General features: G+C 32.9%; 1 protein-coding gene across 1 annotated transcript; it reads right to left on the bottom strand.

Moving 5' to 3' along the window:
* Nucleotides 1-4,381: 4,381 nt before the first annotated feature.
* On the bottom strand, nt 4,382-5,020 carry LOC107844445. Its single transcript, XM_016688859.2, has one exon. It carries the CDS (start codon nt 5,018-5,020, stop codon nt 4,382-4,384), a length of 639 nt encoding a protein of 212 aa, XP_016544345.2.
* Between the last annotated feature and the right edge of the window lie 15,299 nt (nt 5,021-20,319).

Here is a 20,319-nt window from a genome sequence, read left to right as displayed (position 1 = left end):
TCTCATCTTCAATAATCATTACATATGTTTGGTTAAGTGTAGGTGTTGTTCTTTTATCAGTATTTATCTCTTTGCTTGGTCGTATGTATAATTTAGTCCACTTAGGAATTGTATTAGCCTCAACTGATATAATTGCTCTACATACTCCTTAGACTTAGGACAATTACATGATGGAGCTAGAATAACTACATCATGTTCACTCCACAAATTCTTCATCTTAGTGAAGTAGGTTGAGACTGAGTCAATGCCTTGGTATAGGTTGTTGATTTCCCTGTGCAATTGATACAACCTCATGCGATTCACCTTTTCAAACCTCTCCTTAAGATCTTCTCATACCTCACAAGTATTTTTTGCATACACAATACCACTGAGTAACTCTACACTTACTAAACTCATTAGCCATGAAAGAACTACTGTATTATTGGATTCATGATCGGCTTCTATCCATTATTGGAAAAAACAACAGTAACTTTGTAACCCAGATGACAAATTCGACTAAAAATCATAATTGACTTACCAAGGTCTCCTATGAAGTAGTGTCAAAGTGAAAAATGGTGATGTTAGAAACAAAATTTGACCTAAGAAATTGGTAAAATAACAATAGTAGCGATAACAACAACAACAATGATCGACAAGAAGAAGATGGAGATGATAATAAAGTAGAAAATGATGATAATGAAGCAGAAGAGGATGAATAAAGCAACAGCAACAACAATGAACAACAATAATCATGAAGAGAGAGAAAATAATAATGGATGAGAAGAGAGAGAAATGTTTCTTTTTTCCCTCCATTATCTATTATATTAACTAACATTTGGATCAAAGTGTAAATTTAAAAACTTATGGGTTATTTTCAAACTTCTCCAACTTTCTTAATCCATAATAAAGTAATTGTCACCTCCACCTAATAATTAAGACTTGTGTCACCTACACCTCATTTTAAAACTCTTTTGTCACCTACAGCTCAAAGCCTCCAGTTACTTGATGGGAAAAAATGTATGGTGTGCTCTAGGTATGAACTTCTCTATGGTTATATTGTGGAAAAATGATGGATCTTGTGAGCTTTCATGAAGTGGTACTACTAAGGTAAAGCGAGTGATGAAGGAAAAAAATATACTAGTTAACAAGTGTAAGGGTTAATTACTTAAGAAGCTATTAGTTGATTTACCTATCTAGATATTAGAGTTTGAGGTTGCATTCAGATTTGAAGAACCAATTAGTTTTACTATGAACACTCGAGTGAGATATTAGTTTATAAGAGAAATTATGGCCCCATTTGGCCATGAGAAATATTTACTTTTTTTGAAATTTTTTTCTCACTTTGTTCAAAAAATATTATTTGGCTACAAAATTTCAAATACATCTTGAAGTTATATTTTAAAAAACCAAAATTAATACTCAACCTGTTTTCACTTTTTCCATCTCACTGTTTCACGTTTTGTCTTTTCAAAAGTCTAAAAAGTCTTTCTAAAAAGGTATGACCAAATATAATTTCAACTCCAACTCCAATATATTTTGATTTTCATGATAAAACGCCTACTAAAGTGGCGAATCAATGATAGATATTAGTTCAAACTGTAAAGTGTTTTTCAGTGATTTAAGTAAGGGCTAATGATATAGTTGACACCAATAGAAGTGAATGAAAATTGGGATAATGGTTTTGTGAATAAAGGATATTTTCAGCAGGTATGCTTAGGTGAAATTAGTTGAGAATATAATTAGGATGTTCATGTAGTAACTGATTCTTTTACATAATTGAATCCATGCATTTGTGGTTTGAGGTATCATATTTGATATCAAGATCAACCTTGTGAGATGACAATGCCTTTGGTAGAAGACCTTCTGATGGTTGTACTTATGATGAGACTAATTTGGAAGGGTTTTCAACTATTATTTTCTAGAAAGGACAATAATACCTTTTTGTTTGTAGGATTTTCAGTTTGTTATTACTCTCATAGTAGGCTTGGCTTTTGTGTAAAGACTTATAGTATTTTGAAACATTCCTTGAGTAGATCCAGAGGATTTTCAACTTACGACATCAAAAGTGATTGAAAATAGAATATGAAATTTGCAAAAAAGAATAAGAGTATTTATTTCAATTTTTAAGGCAAAGAATTCATCTTTAGAAAGTGATATTTGGGTTTAGAACTACGTGGTTACTTAGTCTTGTTCAAATTATGATGATATTATCATTTATTGTCTAGATGAGGAGTAAATTGGTTAAGTGTGCTCAAAGAGAGAAGTTTATAAATATCTAGGTATAGTTTTGCAATGATTTTCCATTACGACCCAAAAATAGGCACGTGATGGCACTTGTCACACCCTCTGAACAAGTAAGCGTAAATTAACCCAAAGAACAAGAATTAAAAGGAATCAAAAGAGAAAATTAAAAATAGGAGAATCGCAATGTGTGTGTGTGTGTATATATGCTTCACACTAGTCTAAAAGATACATCCAAGGTATGATGGTCATTAGTACAAGCCTCTAAATATAGAATGATATCAATAGCTAAAGTATCTTAAATGTGGTTAAGCATAAAATACATAAAGAGAGATCCAGGTAAGCTTGGAATCCTCTTGCACTACCTCGATCTCCACAATATCAATTCTGGAAGAAAAAATCTACCATCTTCTATTCGGTCCAATACACACATTGGGTGTAGAAAATAAGAAAAAAGAAAAAGAACAAAAGTATGAGTACAAAATCATACATGTACTCAACAAACATTATCAATAACTAACCCTATATTCCCCCTCGTATTTCCAACTATTCATAACCACTATGTGGATACATGTAGAATAACAACATGGCACAAGGAAATCAAGTAGTAGCATTACATTAGCAATAAACAATCAAGCAAATATGCTAGTTACGCTACCCAAACAATAAGCAATTACCAACACAACCCATGTACCCTCACAGAAAAAAGATCCAAATTCTCATAATATCATCATGCATATCAATACACTGGACTATGTCAAGACACCCATACTCATGAAAAAAGTTCCAATAAATGTCATAGAATAGCATAGGCTTGTCCTTATTTTCTATACCTTGATTTTTTGAACTGTGGGACTATGACCACTATAGGACTTTACTCGACTGGTAATATAGACTTGGGGGTGGGTATGGTACAATTTGAAATATAGTGACTCACCCTTCTTGACACTGCACTTATATTTTGGCTCCACTTATCAACCATTTTTCTTTTGTTTCTCCCTTTCTTCTCCTTTATTAATTTTTTAGATTGGATGCAAATTTTCTTCTTACTATTCATTTATTCCTTTTTTTCTTTTAAATTATTTTCTATCTATATTTTTTTCTTTTTTCTCTACAACACCCAACCTTACTTTTTTTCTTTTACATTACATCCTACTGCATATCCAACTTTAACTATGCACCCCTATGATAGCCATCCTCAACTTAGGGAATTTGCCTAAGTTGAGTTGCACAGTGTTCAAAGAGGGACCACGACCAAAACAGGTTCATTGTAATTAATTGGGAAGGTGAAAAGTGAAAAAAGAAAAATATGTCAATGTAGGCTCAAATCAAGGATCAAGGTATACTTAATCATTTAGGAAGGTTATTTAGGCTAAAAGTAGACTAAGTCAAAAAAGGCCTATAATCACATCCTAACCAACTATCCTGCTGACATGTTCTGGATTAAATATATAAACAGAACTAGGTAGAGGCCTCACTCACATGGTATATGATGATATTACCAACTGCTACCTATCTAGTTCATGCAATGCTAGCTATAATTATTTTGTCCCTAATCCTAATGCCATGACAAGATTCACACAAATATTTACATCACACAGTTCACAAAATTTTTGGAGGGGTATCATTTTTTGAAACACTTAAGAACAAACAAAACATGTCAACTGCACTTAGGTTCCTTATTTTTCTCCTAGTTCAACACCAACAAAACATAACATATATAATGACAAAAACACAACCTAAACATGTCGGCTCTACTAAGAACAAACAAACTAAATATGTCAACAACACTTAGGTTCCTTATTTTTCTTCCAGTTCAACACAAATAATATATGACACATATAACGATAAAAACACAACCTAAACATGCTGGCTCTACTAAGAACAAACTCCAAGGAAAAGACAAATGACAACAAAAACTCTAATAGGACATCTAGAGCCACAAGAAGCCCTACCCCCATTGAATAAGCATGTATTGTACCTAATGCATTAGGCCACCAAAATAGGAGAGTTAGAAACATACATGTGGAACCTTAGGTACAAAAATCTGGTGTCAATTATGACAACACCAATTATCATAGCTGCCTAAATAACAAAACAGCTTAGGTTGCCTCCCAAGAAGCGCCTAATTTAATATCGCGACATGATGTGGGTACGTTAATTACTCAGACTCATCAAGGTATCCATAGGTTTGGCTTACAGGGTCATCAACATACTTTATTTTTGAAACCACTCTCGTGCCAGTCGGTTGCTTCATAGTTTTGCAAACATTGAATGTGACTTCCTTATTATTCAACCTCAACTTAAGGTCACCTCTTTCAATATCCAACAGTTCTCTACGCATGGCAAAAAATGATCTCTCTAAAATTATGGGCATCTCAAAATCAATATCACAATTCAAGACAGTAAAATTAGCTAGAAATATAAAATCATCAACCTTTACCAAAATATCAAACAATATGCCCCCAGGCTTTTTCACCGTGTGATCTTTTATCAATAACTGCATCATTATTGGTTCAGAAGGTTTCAAGCCTAATTGCTTAAACACTGCTAGCAACATCATGTTAATGATTGTACCCATGTCACAGAAAGCTCTGACAAATCTAGATGACCCAATGATACAAGGAATTATGAAAGCACCAGGGTCACTTTTGTTTTGCACAAGAGACCGAGATGTAATCACACTACAATACTGCGAACCACCAATATCCTCATAACTGACAGATCTCTTCTTTGTCACAAAATACTTCACAAATTTTTCATAGCCTAGGATTTGCTCAAGAGCTTCAAGAAGAGGCATGCTTACACTCAACTCCTTCAGGATACCAATAAACTTCTTATACCTCTCTTCTTTCTTTTGCTATTTCAACCTTTGAGGAAAAGGTGGGGGGTGTGGAATAGGCTTTAAGACTAGTTGGTCTTCCTTACCCTTATCTTGATCTTTTTTATCTTATTTTCCTACACTCATTGATTTTTGTGCCAACTCACTACTAGTCACCAACTTTTTTGATTCCACTTTGGATGCATCATCAACATCAAAAAGCTCATGGATCACATCATCAATCATAGACATAAGTGGATTGATAGTGTCCTTACTGATCCGAGTAGTAATATCAAAACAATGATCGTCATTCATTAGATTTTTCACATTGTTGCTTGTAAGAGTACACGATTAATATTGATTCACTATAGTCGATATCTGACCAAACTACTTCTCAAGTTGCTTAATCGCGATGGCATGTGATTCCACTTTTTGGGTCAATAATGTATGTCTACCTTAATATCCTTAAGGAAATTCTTTGAACCCTTCACCAAGTTAGCAAGCAAGGTTTCCATCCGTGTGTCAGTATCAAGGAACATACACACCACTCTTTTCCTTATAATCATCCTTTTGCTACCAGTCACCATCCCATTCTCTATTTTTATCCCTCTGCATATTCCTATAATAGTTCTGACCTTGATTCCCCTAACTTAAGTTCTAAGAGTCTTGATTGGACCCTTGACCCTTGGCTTAGAAATTCGCCATCTCTCTGTCCAAATACTTAGCCTCCTCCTCATAGTCAGACTCATCATGTCTAGAAAACGTACTGCATTTACCTTTTCAGTATTCATAGTTGAAAATTACATTGTCAGTAACCCAATATCTATCCTCAGTTGTGCAACCTCTTAAGTCACTGTATCATCTAGGTCTCTCTGCTCATTAAAAGTACTAATAGCATAAGTATCGACTCCTATTTCTACCTTTCGGGTATGCGACCCTTGGTTAGTATTAGAGACCCGATCTATGACATTTGTAGATAACTCCTAACGAAGGCTCATGAAAAACCTATTAGTAATAGTATCACCAACAACTTTGGTATTGGCATTCAGGCCTCTATAGAATATCTCAAGCAAATTTCTCCTTGAAATACTATGATTGGGCACCATCATCAACTTCTTTTTGAACCTCAACCATGACTCATAAAATTCCTCTAAATGCAATTGCCTAAATTTATAAATCTCATCCTTGAACTGCACCATTCTAGAAGGTGAGAAGAATCGATCAAAGAATTATTTTTGCAACTCATTCCAATTAGTGATGGACACAAGAGCTATTACCCCTAACCATAATATTGCTTCGCCTGTAAGAGAGAATGGAAATAACCTGAGTATCAAAGCTTCCTGACTTACCTCAGGTAAATTATACGAGGTACAGATCCCAAAAAAATTCATGATATGCATGTTTACGTCATCTGTAGGCAAACCATCTAACACACCATTCAGATTAAGAAATTAAATCATAGCACATATAATACCAAACTTCACTCCTTGGGGAAACTCAGGAAGAATAATAGATTCTGTCTCAATAGGTTCAACATGCCCTAAATCTTACTCTAAATCATTATACACTGGCAAGTACTGAAAAGATGGGGGTGGTTGATCTCTTGGTCTTCTATCTCTATCTCTATTGAGTGATACTTGATGTTCTTCTTCCTTTCTCGCTCTTTTCTCTTAAGCTGCACAATAGGCATTCACCAACCTCATATTTTCTTTCGCTAATAATCGAGCAGTAGTTTGAACGATTATCTCTTAAACACCATGTAGAGATGGTGAATTCAAGGCAAGTGGATCATCTTGAAGCCCCTCGTGATAAGCTTTATGCTTATATTCTGCCTTTCTACTATTCTGTTATAGGGTTCATTAAAGCTCTATATCAAGTGGGATAAAGGAATTGTCTTAACTTCAAGTACTGAGCATAAACTAGCGTACACCCCAAAATAGCAGAAAACTAAAAAACCAACAACCTCAACAAACTTTGTTGATCAATATGTAACCGTATTCCTTAAAAAATGGCGTCAAAATTTGATGTAATCCAAAATTATTCCTCCAAGAAAGTATAACACAGCCGCTATCAAACATAGAACCCAACAAAGATTGGAATCAAATCCACAAAGAATATAATGAATCTTTCTCAAGAATTTGCTGATGTAGTCGAAAAAATACAGAAAAAAAATGGGGGGATTTTTGTAGTAATAGTAGTAGTAGTAGTAATAAATCTTGAACACTATAGGGTGAAATTAATAAGAGATGATTACTAGGATTGTGTTCCCCTTGGCTTCCTAACTTCACAGAATTATCATGCTTGTCAAATCGTCATAGTGCTTTGTATGCAGGATTCAACAAGTTATGTATCACCAACCATATCTTGACACCTTTTGGATAATTTAACTCATCTCTTCTTAGTCTCATAGTATCACATTACTAAACCATGTCCTGGATCACAGATTAATTGTCTTCTCGCGATCTCATGTTAATTAGATAAAGGTTGATAGCTTCAAATTACTATTATGATATTCTTTTCCTATTCTCAAACTCTCTCTCGAGTTAGTTTCATATATAGGTAGGATCGTAGCATCTGCAGTCACTAAGAAAACAATCAATACAAAGAAACCCACAATACATGATAAACATAAATCAAGAAAGGCTTGGCACTTCCTCTACTTTGTTATTCTGTCAAGGTTCCCACAACCCTAGTTAAGAGGTTTAGCCGCTCATGTTTAAAAGAACACCCATATAACTCATGAAAGAAAGCATATGAATAATCTTAAAATAAATTAAAAATAAAAACTTGCACCTCAAGAACAAGGATTCCAAAATCAAAACTAGACCTCAGAATCAATAAAGTGTTGTAAGTATATGGAGTGCATAAACTAATACAAAAAAATCAAAGGGATATTTCTAGTTACAAAATAAACCTAAATATCCTAACCAAAATGAAATAATAAAATAAGGTCGGTAGTGGTGATGCCTCAAATAACGAATCGTCTTGACTGATGATAACTAATTGTCAGCTCCGTATCCTATCTTCTTTGCTCTTTGGTGATGAATCGCAACATCTTCCTATGGGTCATTGTGTGACTCATTGGCTCTCCAGTGACTTTTCCATCTTTCAAAACCTAACTCCATATGCTCAGGACGACTTTCACTATGAGTCGTAGTCAGATCCTATGACACGGCACTGACATCGTTTCTACTGGGCTCAAACTTGTATACTTTTAGGACTTTGTCAGATTTTTGCTCAGAAAGATCTATTCTATGACTCGTAGTTAGATCATACAAGTCATAGCCAGTGTCAACTTTATTTTTCTTCTCAGATTTCTTCACTGGTCACCCTACAACTTGGACGATGAGTCGTAGCATCACCCAACAACTCGTTGTCCAAGCAGAGACTTAAATTTCTAGAGCTTTTTTTTCTATTTTCATGATACTCACTTTCAATCCTATTTTCTTGTAGCACAAAAAGAAAAACATGTCACATCTAACAAAAAGGACCTACGTAGTTGTATATTTTTTTATTTTAAGCATCGAAAGTGCCATAAAACCATGACACATCACCTATGTACACCACCGACCTTTGCATCATCAAACCTTCTCCTTTTGGATGGACTTCTAAAATCTATTTTAGGTTTTCTAAATTTGTTTGCATCTCTGCTAGATTCTTCCTTATCAAGTCTTTCCTAAGTAAAAGTAGTAGAAACTAAGTTGCAAAAATTCCCATGTTGCAGGACTACGACATTCTTTCTGGTGGAATCATTCAAACTTCTTCAAATCTCCTACACTTATCTTTTTACTCATTAATTATTGTTGGGTTCGTAGTAGATGAAAGAAGTGTGAATGGGGAGGGAAGGAGACACTAAAAATGAAAAGTGTACTCCCAAATTGGAAAGTTTACTCTTTCTTCCACATTGGTGGAAGAAAAGAACTTGAGAGTGTTTATATTGAGAAACACTAACTCCACACGGATAGTGAGGCAAGAACTATATGATGCCTCGTGCCGTCGTCGTCGTCGTCGCTCGGCTCAACTTCGGCTTTGGATTTGGATTTGGATTTGTCAAATGATCGATCGATGAGATCTATATTTTTGGACAAACTTTATTTGAATTCTGAAAAATGCCAAAGAGAATAACACAGTAAATATTTTTCTATGTTTGATACTTCATTTATATGCATTTTGGTGATGTTTTTCTGAATTGATGCGTTATTTCAGTAAATGTTGAACAGATGCACTATTATAGTAAACAGATGTGTTGTTCCAGTGAATAGATGCACTGTTACAGTAAATAGATGCACTATTACAGTAACAGATGACTGTTCCAATGAACTGGTTCACTATTTCATGAAATGGTGTAATGTTTCAGCCAAAAATACTATACTATTTTGGGGAAAAACAGCCATGCAATTTCAGAATAGTCACACCTCTAAGTTGAACCAATGCCACCTTTTCAAACAAGCATGTTATGGCTATAAAGACCTACCTTCTTCCACAAGTTTGATGCAATGAAATTTTTAAAATAAAAACTCTCTTCTTTTCTTTACAAATATTATGTGTGATCAATCAAAGTGTTCTGTGTGTTCGAAGAATTTGCCTATTTGAGGTACCGCTATAGTCAGATTGAAGGCCATTTTATCCTAGGAGAAAAATTTCCACAACCTCGGGTACAGTGAGGGGAATTATTTCCTTAAGGAAATTTCATGAATTTGGACGACTTGGCCTATTCAATTTCTGCTTCATCTTATTTTTCCTGAAAAATAAATACACCTCTTGGAAAGGTCATTTTGATCTTGTGTTGAGGGTATTTGATACTTCATTAGGTTCTTGTTTATACTTGAACTCTAGTTGAAGTTGTTGTTGTAATATACAGATTCTACATACTCGACCAGATTATGGGAAATAACAATCTTAAGGAAATAATCTACAGAATCTGTATTTCTTGGTTTTTGGAGATTAAAGCATAATCTTTCTACTCCGCTTGAATTTAACTAGTGATCAGAAGACATAAAATCTTCATCACAAGTTAAGGTTCACTCGGTTGATAATTCAAAGTAATAAAAACTTCATCGTTAACTAGAAACAAGAAGAAGAGTTTCAAGTTATTTAATTTTATAAATAGTATTCTAAAAAATTACTAAGTTTTCTGTCTTGTGGTGACAGAAAAAATGATAAATAAAAGCCAAATGTATGATATGGCTACGACTGTGGGGGCAAACAATATTGCTTTATTAAGCTGCACAAATACTCCGCCAACAATGGCACCGGCGGAGAAGCCCGAAAAAATTTCGAGCATTGACTTCAAGTAGTGGCAGCAAAAGATGTTCTTTTACCTCACCACTTTATGTCTACAATGGTTCACTAGCAAAGACGCTCCTAAGTTGCTCGAGGGAACGTCGGACAAAGATCGCTTCATTATTGTAGAAGATTGGAAACATTCGGACTTTCTTTGTAGGAATTATATTCTGAGTGGTCTCCAAGACGTCCTCTATAATATTTATAGTGGAACCAAGACATCAAAGGAACTATGGGGGCACTTGAATAGAAATATAAGACTGGGGATACGGGAATTAAGAAATTCCTTATTGCACGGTTCCTGGACTTCAAAATGTTAGATAGCAAATATGTTGTCTCTCAAGTACAGGAGTTGCAAGTCATCATACATGATCTCCTAGCAGAAGGTATATCTTTAAAAAATACCTTAGTTGAACAAATTAAAAATGTTCTTAATACTCACATAAACTATTTTGTAAGTTTAATTATGAATGATGCTTTCCAAGTAGCAGCGATAGTTGAGAAGCTACCACCTTTGTGGAAAGACTTCAAAAACTACTTAAAGCATAAGCGCAAGGAGATGACTGTTGAAGATCTTATTGTCCAACTTTGTATTGAAGAGGACAACAAAACTGTCGAAAGAAGGTCAAAGGGGAATTCTATAATTAATGGAGCACATATTGTAGAAGATGACCAAAACAATTCAAAAAAAAAAAAAAGAAAGTTGAACATGGAAGCAATCAACCCAAGAAAAAGTTCAAGGTAAAATGCTTTAATTGTGGCAAAATTAGCCACAAGTTCACAGATTGTCGAGCCCCAAAGAAAGGCAAGAAAAAAGATCAAGCAAATATGATTGAATCCAATAAAGAGTGTGATGATTTGTGTGCTATGTTCTCAGAATGCAACTTAGTGGGGAATTCTCATGAATGGTGGATGGATTCTGGTGCCACCCGCCATGTATGTGCCAACAAGGAGTTGTTTTCGTCATTTTATCTGGTTTAAGCAAAAGAAATAATCTACATGGCTAACTCTGTTACTACTAAGGTAGAGGGAACAGGAAAAATTTGTTTAAAGATGACTTCCGGCAAGGTCTTGACACTAAAAAATGTGTTATATGTTTTGGAGTTACGTCGGAACTTAATTTCTGTTTCACTCCAAGATAAGAACGGATTCAAATGTGTAACCATTTCTGGAAAAATTGTAATTAGCAAAGGAGAAATGTATGTAGGGAAAGGCTATTTGACCGAAGGCCTTTATAAGATAAATGTAATGACTATTAAAATAAATAAAAGTTCAAATTCCTCTTATTTGCTTGAGTCTTATGATTTGTGGCATGAATGTTTAGGCCATATTAATTACAAAACATTACGAAAACTGATTAACTTAGAAGTTTTGCCAAACTATGAGTGCAATAAATCAAAGTGTCAAACGTGTGTGGAATCGAAGTATGCAAAGTATCCTTATAAGTCCGTTAAAAGGAATTCCAATCCCTTAGACTTAATACACACTGACATTTGTGATATGAAGTTAACGCCATCACGTGGTGGGAAAAAGTATTTCATAACTATTATTGATCATTGCATTAGCTATTATTGTGTCCACTTTCTAAATAGTAAGGATGAACCAATAAATACGATTAGGCAATATAAAACTGAAGTTGAAAATCAGTTAGACAAAAAGATCAAAATGATAAGAAGTAATAGGGGCAGAGAATTTGAATCTTTCTTTGCGCAAATATGTGTAGAGAATGGAATAATACATCAAACTACGGCTCCATATTCACCTCAATCTAACGGAATTGTGGAAAGGAAAAATTGAACTTTGAAGGAAATGATGAATGCCTTACTTATAAGTTCTGGTTTATCGCAAAACTTATGTGGGGAGGCTATCCTTATGGCCAATCGTATACTCAATAGAGTTCCCCATAGTAAGACACAATTAATTGCTAACAAAAAATGGAAAGAAAGGAAACCCAACTTGAAATATTTCAAAGTGTGGAGGTGTCTAGTGAAGGTTCAAGTTCCTATACCTAAAAGGGTTAAGATGGGACCTAAAACGGTGGACTGCATGTTCGTAGGATATACAAAAAGTAGTAAAGCATGTCGATTTTTGGTTCATAAATCCAAACATCCGGATATTAATGAAAATACGATAATTGAATCAGACAATGCTGAATTCTTTGAAAACATTTACCCATATAAAACTAGACATGAACAGTCTAGTGGAGGATCTAAACGACCTCGAGATAAACCAAGTGAGAATGTACATAATAAATAAAATCCAAGACGTAGTACACATCAAAGAACTTTAACTTCGTTTGGATTGGATTTTATAACATTTCTCTTAAAAATGAGTCTCAAACATTTAAAGAAGCAATGTCGTCATCAGACTCATCCTTTTGGAAAGAGGCAGTTAATAGTGAGATAGATTCAATCTTAAGCAACCATACATGAAAATTGGTTGACCTTCCTCCCGAAAATAAACCTTTAGGTTCTAAATGGATCTTCAAAAGGAAAATGAAGGCAGATGGTACTATTGACAAATACAAAGCAAGACTTATAGTAAAAGGCTTCAAACAGAAGGAAGGCATTGTTACTTTGATACATACTCGCCAATAACAAGGATAACCTCGATTCGAATGTTAATTGCCTTGGCGGCGGTATATGATCTTCAAATCCATCAAATGGATGTGAAGACCGCATTCCTAAATGGAGACTTGGAGGAAGAAATATAAATGGAACAACCTGAGGGTTTTGTGGTTCCAGGAAAAGAAAATAATGTATGTAAACTTGTTAAGTCACTTTATGGACTAAAATGAGCACCTAAGCAATGGCATGCAAAGTTTGACCAAACTATGTTGGCAAATGGATTCAAGATAAATGATGTGATAAAGGTGTTTACATTAAAGACACTCCAAATCACCAAGTCATTGTTTGTTTATATGTGGATGATATGTTAATCATCAGTAGAGACATTTCTGACATAAATGCAACAAAACGAATGCTCGAGAGAAAGTTTGATATGAAAGACCTTGGAGCTATAGATGTGATCTTAGGTATAAGAATTCATCGAACTCTACAAGGGTTAGCATTGTCACAGTCTCATTATATCAAAAAATTACTTGACAAGTTCAAGAATATGGAATTCAGTATTGCCAAGACTTCATTGGATGTGAACTTTGCACTTCGAAAGAATGAAGGTGAAAGTGACTTACAATTGGAGTACGCAAGAGTATTGGGATATTTAATGTATATAATGAACTTTACATGGCCAGACATAGCCTATACTATTAGTAAATTAAGTCGGTACATGAGTAATCCCAACAAAACTCATTGGATGACAATGAAAAGAGTTTTGGGGTATCTTAAATACACTCAAAACTATGCTTTGTATTATAATAAATATCCTACGATAATTGAAGGATATAGTGTTGCAAATTGGATTACCAAATCGAACAAAGTAAAATCCATAAGTGGATATGTATCTATTATCGGTGGAGGAGCAGTTTCTTGGAAATCATCCAAATAGACTTGTATCGCTCTCTTTACAATGGAATCTAAATTTATCGCATTAGATAAAGACGGTGAAAAAGCAGAATGGCTCCAAAATTTCTTACAAGAGATTCTATAGGCACTAGTATTTATACACTGTGATAGTCAAACGGCAATAGGTAGGGCAGAAAGCATGATGTAAAATGGTAAATCTCGTCACATACAACGGAGACATAATATTGTTAGAGAACTTCTCTCTAGTGGAATTATCACTATTGACTATGTAAAGTTAAAGGATAATGTGTCGAATCCACTTACAAAAGGCCTATCTAGAGAAAGAGTGGAAAGAATATCCAAGGGAATGGGTTTAAGGCCTAGGACGAGTCAGCATGACGGTAACTCTACCTTGAAGACTGGAGATCCTAAGAGCTAGGTTCAAGGAGATCAAATAAAGTTATGTCTGACAGGTTCAACATTGTCAAATACCCAACCCATTCTCATTATGTAGACAATGTTTAGTAAACAAGGATAAGACTTCAGGTGAAAAGTCTTTTAATGATTATCTAAATTTGGCATATTTGACCAAATAGTTTAATCTACAGGATTGAACGTTTAGAAATTACCTATGTGAGGTCGAAGTGGAAGCCGCTTCAAGGAGAATGTTAGTAAAGGCCTATTCTCTAAGCTCTCATAAAATTGGGACTTGTTCATGGCTGAAAAGAACAAAACCATGAGAGCCATAAATGTTAAAAGGTTGGCTATGTGACATGTATTGTCTAGGTGTACAATAAAGTTCGACGGTTCAAAGATATCAAATCTACCGATTGACCGAGTGCATCTGATATATGTTCAATACAAAAAGTTCAAAGGGAATCCCACTTATCCAGATGCAATCAGTCTTTGCTTGATGATCACATACTTGTCCGTAAAACTTTTACAAAGAATAGCCATTCTCATTCATGTGGGGTATTGTTGGGTTCATAGTAGATAAAAGAAGTGTGAATGAAAAAATGGAGAGTAAAAGGGTAAAGGGAAGGAGACACTAAAAATGGAAAGTGTACTCCCAAATTGGCAAGTTTACTCTTTCTCCCACATTGGTGGAAGAAGAGAACTTGAGAGTGTTTATATTGAGAAACACTAACTCTACATGGATAGTGATGAAGAACTAGATGATGCCTCACACCGTCATCGTCATCGCTCGCTCGGCTCGGCTTCGGCTTTGGCTTTGGATTTGGATTTATCAAATGATCAATCGATGAGATCTATCTTTTTCGACAAACTTTATTTGAATTCCAAAAAATGCCAAAGGGAATGACACAGTAAATATTTTTTCTGTGTTCGATACTCCATTTATTTGCATTTTGGTGATGTTTTTCTGAATTGATGCGTTGTTTCAGTGAACGTTGAATAGATGAACTATTACAGTAAACAGATGCACTATTCCAGTGAACAGATGCACTATTACAGTAAACAGATGTACTGTTACAGTCATAGATGCACTGTTCTAGTGAACTAGTGCACTATTTCCCAAAATGGTGTAATGTTTCAGCAAAAATACTGCACTGTTTTGGGGAAAAACAGCCATACAATTTTAGAATAGTCACACCTCTAAGTTGAACCAATGCCACATTTTCGAAGAGGCATGTTATGGCTATAAAAACCTGTCTTCTTCCACAAGTTTGATGCAATGAAATTTTCAGAATAAAAACTCTCTTCTTTTCTTTACAAATATTATGTGTGATCAATCAAAGCGTTCTGTGCGTTTGAAGAATCCACCTATTTGAGGTACCGCTATAGTCGGATTGAAGGCCATTTTATCCTGGGAGGAAAAATTCCACAACCTCGGGTACAGTGAAGGGAATTATTTCCTTAAGGAAATTCCATGAATTCGGACGACTTGGCCTATTCAATTTCTGCTTTATCTTATTTTTCCTGAAAAATAAATACACCTCTTGGAAAGGTCATTTTGATCTTGTGTTGAGGGTATTTGATACTTCATTGTGTTCTTGTTTATACTTAAACTCTAGTTGAAGTTGTTGTAATATACAGATTCTGCATACCAGACCATATTGTGGGAAATAACAATTATACCTCCTGCATAGCTAGAAATCCTAGGAAACTTTTGTTGATACTCAAAAATAAACATGCCTTGTTGCTTTAAATTCAGAAACTCCTTTCTCCCTGCATCATAATAAGCAGGTAAGGTATACTTCATATGAAATTCCTTAACAAAATCATCCCAAGTAATAACTAGAGGTTTTTCCTTAGCATTCGGTATACTTACCCACCAGTCATAAGCATTCTTTTGTAATACCGAGATAGCATACTTATATTTGGCAGCATCTGAATACTCCAGTTGCTCAAATGCCTTCTCCATTCATTCAAGCCACTTTTCAGTATCGATAGGATCAATGGTCCCTTCAATCTTTACTCATCTTTCTCATTTTCTCAAAGTTTATCCTATTGGGATCGTACATTATTTTAGCCAAGTGGTGAAAAACTTCTTCCATCTATTTAAAATGAGAATTTATAACATGAGTAGTATGACTCATATGAGGATGCAGTCCAACTCTTATGCTACGATTATTCCAAACTTCAGATCCATTAGTACGTGGGAAATTAAGATCAGAAAAATATTTTCTCATTCCTTGTAGTGTATGAGGTGGGAATTAAGAGTTGTCCGAATGTTCACGAACAACTTTCAAATGTCTATTAGAGAAAGAGAACATAACTTCGTTTCTTCAAAATGGAAAATCATATTGCATTAGGGATATGTACATGATGCATATGCACACTAGATGCAATAAAAACAGCCATTTCAGAGAGTAAATTATATAATAAAAGTCTTTTTAAAAAGTAGAGAAAAGACATAAAGTTATCCCTGAACGTGTTCTATTTTTGCAAAAACACACTTAAATTATGTGGGCAACATATTACCCCACAAAAATTATATAGACCATTGTAAATTGGCCATTTTGACTGATATTTTTTCCAATCTTGATCGAATGTTCAGCGTGTGATTGCTACATTTTTAAAAATTAATTAATTAATTTAAATTAACTTTACATCTCCATATTTCTCTTCATTATCAAACCTCCACCACCATTAATACCAAAACAACCACCATATTTCTCTTAATTATCAAACCTCCACCATCATTACATCGTTGCGATCTGAACATTTCATCGGATCATTCAATCGGTAGGAGCGACGGGCGGTGTGTACAAAGGGCAGGGACGTAGTCAACACGAGCTGATAACTCGCACTTACTAGGAATACCAAAATAACCACTGAACCCCATCACCTAAACTTCGATCATTGTATCATCTCCAACTCTCTCAATCTCTGTTTTGCTAGAAAATTTAATCGGCGAATAGACCCCAAATCAGTAATGAAATCTACTCTCCAACGACAACTCCCAACAATAGTAACTCACTCTAAAAATAATTTTTGACACCAACTCTCTAATGACAATACCCAACAACAGTAACTCACTCAAAAAATAATTTTTCTTAGCCGATAAAGTGGTATAGGTTGAGATTTTGATTTGGTATTTAATTGAGGTCATCGTTCGTGGTTCGATTTTAAGACTTCGGGATTAGATTTTGAGTCCAAATCTGATTTTAAATAGATATCCTAGATTTTCTTTCATTCTTATCAGGCATTTTTTATTCATGTATTTGTGAAATTTGGAAAAAATTCATTTGTAGCGATTTGTAAAACGTAATTCTTGACCTCTTAGTTGACAAGCATTAAGAAGCTGAATTTGTTAAGAAGAATAGCATGTCCTTTTATCTTAATTAAGCTCCAAGGCTATTTTAATGGTGAAGTTGGAGAAGATGGAGTTGGGGAAGATAAGATTTTTAAAGAGAATATGGATTTTTAAAATAATTTTAAAAATTAATTTCGCGTGACAATTTTTAATTGGGGCTTGCAGTCAGATTTTTACATTCTCACGCCTAATTTGTGTGAAATGCAAACACAACTCAAAATCAATCTAAAAGGACCATTCACTACTAAAAAAAAAAGAAAAACCAATCACATGTTGTGGTCGCAAAAAACCGACCACAAGTGATTGCTTTTTTGTAATATTTTATAAAAAAAAAATTAAAAAAAAAAAGCTACCACAATAATTACTTCAATAATTTTTATATTAATTATTTTTTATTTTATAAATAAAAATTAAAAAAATAGCAAAACTGACCACTTTTAGAAAAAAATTATTGAAAAACATTTTTGAAAACCGACCACTTGTGGTTGGTCTTTAAAAATTCTTTTTAAATTTATGTTTAAAAACACCGACCACTAGTGGTCGATTTTTAATATTTAAAAAAAATAATAAAAAACCGACCACTTGTGGTCGGTTTTTGAACTAAAAAAAATAAAAAAGTAAATAATTTTTAGTAACCAATAATTATATATATGTAATCAAATATATATATTATTTTTATTAAAATAATTATATATATATATATATAATATAATTTATATATAATTTTTTGAAATTACACTGATCACACGTAGTCGATAACCAGTATAATAATAATAAAAATCAATTATTCTTAAATTTTGTGAAAAAAATTACACTAAAAAATATATCAAATAAAATAAATAAATTACATTAAACATAATATTTATCTTTTACTTATGTTTCAATATATGGAATAAATATTTTCCTTAAATGACGTTAAACATGCATAATCATTGTATAATGAATATGTGTATATATAACTGATAATTAATCAGAATATAATGAATGTGTTCTATTATAAGGTAATATACTTGTGGATGTGATATATATAGTACGTATTCAAGAGTTCATATATATATATATATATATCATGTAGTGATCGATTGATGAACTATTTAGTCAAAACCTAGGATATCAAACCAATCAAATATAAATAATCGATCACTCATCTAAATATGTATATGAAACACGTCGCATTATATTATTGGATAATATACTTGTGTACGTATGTGATATATATATAGTACGTATTTAGAATTTGATATAGTCGATAGTATGTATATGTGTGTGTATGTATAGGTATATATATATATATATATATATATATATATATATATATATATATTAATTATATAGTGAAGGTATATTAATGACATAAGATAAAACTAATCAATAATTCATCTGATCATTATATGTGAAATGCGTTATATATTATTATGGGGTAGTATATTAAAATCGTGTATGTGATGTATATAGTACTTATTTGAAAGTTGATAGACAATTGAATATATGTATATATATGTATATCTCGTGTAGTTACGTATGCAGTAATCGAAAGCTCGATAACTAAATCTATATATCAAAATATTTTGAATAATACATTGATATCATACTATTGAGGAAAAAGATATACTACTTAGTGTCAATATGTAGATACGTGTATATTGTCGAAGTTGTAATAACGTAAGACAAGTAATCAATAATTTATTTGATTAACATATTCTATTATGAGGTGTATATATATATATATATATATATATATATATATATATATATATATATATATTGTAATTAAAAGCTAATTATCTAAAAATTTATCGTAAATTACAAAATTCATTGATATTATTATACGATTGAGGAAATATACTACTCATGTTATTGTTATAAATATTATAGAATTTATAAAAAATTAATTTTTTTAAAATTAATTTTAATTTATCAATTTATTAATTGTAGTAATTAAAATATTTTTTTATTATTTTTAAAAACCGATCACATGTGGTCGGTTTTCTATTAAAATTAATTAAATAATTAAATAATTAAATAAAAAACCGACCACTTGTGGTCAGTTTTTATTTTTTTATTTTTTTAAAAATTATTTTTTCAAATTTTAGAAACATAATAATAAATTTTAAAAATAAATATATTTTTTTCAAAAACCGACCACTTTAAAAAACTACTAATTGTTTACCGACCACATAGTTTGATCAATTTTATGGTAGAAATTTGGGGAAAACCAACCAGTTTTTCCCTTTTTTTTTAGTAGTGATTTATAATGGTTTATATAATTTTGTGAGGTAATAGATTGCTCGCAAAGTTAAGATGTCTTTTTACAGAAGTCAGACAAATTCAAGGGTTATTTTATATATTTTCTCTAAAAAGTAACTAGCATACAAAATGATTCACAACAAAAAGAGCTAGAACCACAAACTTGGCTCTAATACCAAAACTGAATAAGATTCTCTAGTAATTCTATGAAATAATTTAATGAAGATGGAGTTAGGAGATTTCTTAGACTTCAGGGAACAAAAAATATGAGAGGAGGTGTAATCATTGGGCATAAGCTATAATTACATACCCCAAGAACATCCTAAATGTTGGGAAACGATAATAAATTTCACTATCAGTTGTGAAAATAAATGAACTTCAGCAATAATAATATTTCTTATATACTAGTATCAACAAGTTACAATAATAATAACAACAACAACAATAATAATAATAATAGTAATAATGATAATAATAATCATAACGCCTCGATTTTCTGAACCAGA

Source organism: Capsicum annuum, unplaced genomic scaffold, assembly GCF_002878395.1.
Source record: "Capsicum annuum cultivar UCD-10X-F1 unplaced genomic scaffold, UCD10Xv1.1 ctg3121, whole genome shotgun sequence".
NCBI classification, from domain to species: domain Eukaryota; kingdom Viridiplantae; phylum Streptophyta; class Magnoliopsida; order Solanales; family Solanaceae; genus Capsicum; species Capsicum annuum.
Note: the sequence above shows the minus strand (reverse complement) of the source record. Positions and strands in the feature narration are given on the sequence as shown.